We start from the raw sequence: 3,041 nt of genomic DNA, 5'->3' as shown, positions 1-3,041 counted from the left end.
CAGAGTCTTAACCATTGGACCACCAGGGAAGTCCTGCAAGTGTTAAATTAGACCATTGATGTTAACAACTTAAAACCATGATCTTAAAAGAAAATTCAGTTTAATACAAAGAAACTCAAGAAGAAAATTTCAGGACCCTTGATCAGAAGCTTTTGATGCCTGTCATACTACTCTGGTGTACACAAAGGTTCACGTAAGGCTGATAAAGAAGAGTTGTTTCCTTTTCCCTTTGAAGACATGATCCAAGAAATAGGGGAACTGCACATTCTATAGCAACTAGCCATCCATTCATACACTGCCAATAAAGGACTCCTTACATTAGTAACTAACCACGTTTTAAAAGCCTTGGCCAATGTTACAAAAACAAAACATTTAGAGTACTATTTACGAACACAAGCATAATTGTTTTTTTGCCTTCTATAAATAATAATCTTTGAAATGTTAAAAGTGAGTTCCAGCTGTGGTTCTTTTCTGGTGTGGGAAGCTGCAGGTGCACATGGGATGGTCTACTGATTTACCTTCTCAAAGTATTCTTTGGAAGCAGTCAGATGGGGCTTGATTGTAGGAGAATCTGGTGTCCAGTTGGCTGGGCAGACTTCTCCATGGGTTTCTACAAACTGGAATGCCTTCACCAAGCGGAGGGTCTCTTCCACGCTTCGGCCCGCTGGGAGATCATTGACGCTCAAATGCTTGATGACTCCGTTGGGGTCAATTATGAAGAGACCTCGTAGTGCAAGGCCAGGACCTTCTAACAGCACATCGTAGTCTCGGGAAATCTGTTTAGTCAAATCTGACAAGAGTGTGATGTGCATGTGGCCCAAACCACCATTCTTCCTTGGTGTGTTTATCCAGGCCAGGTGGATGAAGTGGGAATCCACTGACACTGCAACGACTTCACAGTTCACATCGTGAAATTCATTGGCTTTGTCACTGAAAGCAATAATTTCTGTAGCACACACAAAGGTGAAATCCAAAGGATAGAAGAAGAGCACCAAATATTTCCCTGTAAAGTCATCAAGGCTTATTTCTTTGAACTCTCCGTTGACAACAGCTGTACCCTTAAAATAGGGTGTATGCTGGGTGACAGCAGGGGCATGGCATGAGGAACTGGTGCTAAAGGCGAATTTTGCTTGAGCAGAACCAGACCACAATGCATTTGTCAAGCACGTTCTTTGAGAAGCAGCAGGCCTAAGGGCTGCAGAGGCAGAAATGCCCCAAGGAATGGCACTCACATGTCGGACAAGTGAAGTCCGGAGCAACCTTCCCGCCACGGCCGCCATCTTCAGGGTGCACGGCACCCACGGGGCAGATGGAGAAGCAGAGTATAATCTTGCTTTTTATATGATAGTCTTCAAATGCTTGAAGACTTGCTACCCCGAGAGTCTTCTAATCTCCAGGATAAACATTTGGTCTGTAACCATGTGATCTTGATTTGAGTTCCCTCTTCACCTAGTCACTCTCCTTTCCTAGTGTTTTAACTCTTTCTGTACCTGACCATGTTGGGATTCCTTTTGTTGTAATAAATAGAAGGAAACCTGAGTTTTATAACCAAAAATTATTTATGGGGGGAGGGGAGAGTAGTTAGAAAAATGCAAGGGAATCATATTGACGCCAAGGTGGAGAATTCATCTTATCCACAGATTAGAAGGAGGACCAGAAGCCATCATGAGCCAGGGCTCTCCACCTCTCATGTCTCTTTACCTCTGTGTAACAATTTTCTTCTTCCTCATTCTCCTCCTTTTTAAAATCTTTGCTCGCTAATTTGTTCTGTTGCCTAATTTTAATGTTAGAATAGAGATTCTCACAGCTCCAAGTCTCGATATTATGGATCCAGCCCCACAGGACTTTTTCATGTAGTCTTCCCTGAAAAGGTTTCTGATATGGTACAGTTTGGATGTGAGGGGCAACCTCTTGTCTCCTAATCCAGAACTCTGGTTCTAAGGGTTGGGGGCTGGGGAGGTGGAGTTGTGTTGTTCAAAATGGCTGCTTAAAGGCCCAACCTGGGATTTGGGTACAAGTAAGAGAATCATGACAAGTTGGGCAGATGGCTTGAAAGGTGAAACTCACAGCTAAAACATAAAACTCGAGGACTGATCTAGTCAACATCACAATGGCGTAACGTCATGTCAGACATGAAATTACTGTAATTCATCTTCTAAATTAAGAAACTGAGATAAAGAGAAATTGAGTCTTAAAGTTGTGTAGTTAGTTTTGTGGCTGAATAAGGATGGCAATACATTTCTTCTGAATCCCACTATATCCCTCCTGAAGGGTCTTCATAGAGAGATTTCTCTAACAAAATATTTCTCCCACTAAAATCTGAGAAAAGAATGTCTATTAGACCTAATGATGTAAAGGAAGGCAAGAGAAAATAGTCAAAATCCTCGTATGAATATTATTTCATAGTGAAATATTACTGCAAGGATTCCTATTTGCATATAAAATGTCAGGAACATGAAAACTTGCCTAACATAAACACAGAACAAATTCTAAATTATTTTAATATTTAGAATTAGGTAATTGACCCTTCTTTGTTATAGGCATCCTAAATAAGTTACCTAAATGAGAACATCCAATAATTTTCAAAAGATACAAGGTTAAAATGGTTTTAACCCATTATTCTCTATTTCACTTTTGAATCTGATTTTCAATCTTGTACTTTCTATATTTTCTTATTTTCTGTATTCCTGACGCTCTGGAATTTGGGGCTTAGATTTTGGAGGGACTGTCCCTCCTAGAGCTACCTGATTCTCAGAGATAGCAAACTACTCCCCTGTGAGTATGTCTTTGATATACCAACCAACCAACCTAGAGCTCACATCCTCAGTTATCTCCTTTATCAAAACCTTCCCACACCAAGCCAGTATTCCCCTTGCCTTAAATCACCCCAGGGCAGGTACTAGACAACTAAGGACTACCTCTATAGCATCCACTGAAATTATTCAAACTAGCCAATCCTGAACTTAGCATACCTAGCTTGATTCATCCATTCCTTCTTGCAAAACTTCAATAAAGGCTCTGGGCTATGTTCTCCCTCCCTC

General features: G+C 41.0%; 1 protein-coding gene across 1 annotated transcript; it reads right to left on the bottom strand.

The window, feature by feature from the left end:
- Window positions 1–399: 399 nt before the first annotated feature.
- Window positions 400–1,294, bottom strand: LOC132365198 (thioredoxin-dependent peroxide reductase, mitochondrial-like). The gene has a single exon (XM_059921883.1). The coding sequence runs from the start codon at window positions 1,278–1,280 to the stop codon at window positions 507–509; it is 774 nt and encodes a 257-aa protein (XP_059777866.1). The 5' UTR covers window positions 1,281–1,294; the 3' UTR covers window positions 400–506.
- Between the last annotated feature and the right edge of the window lie 1,747 nt (window positions 1,295–3,041).

This window comes from Balaenoptera ricei, chromosome 4 (genome assembly GCF_028023285.1).
Source record: "Balaenoptera ricei isolate mBalRic1 chromosome 4, mBalRic1.hap2, whole genome shotgun sequence".
NCBI lineage: Eukaryota > Metazoa > Chordata > Mammalia > Artiodactyla > Balaenopteridae > Balaenoptera > Balaenoptera ricei.
This window is presented reverse-complemented; position numbering and strand designations above follow the sequence as displayed.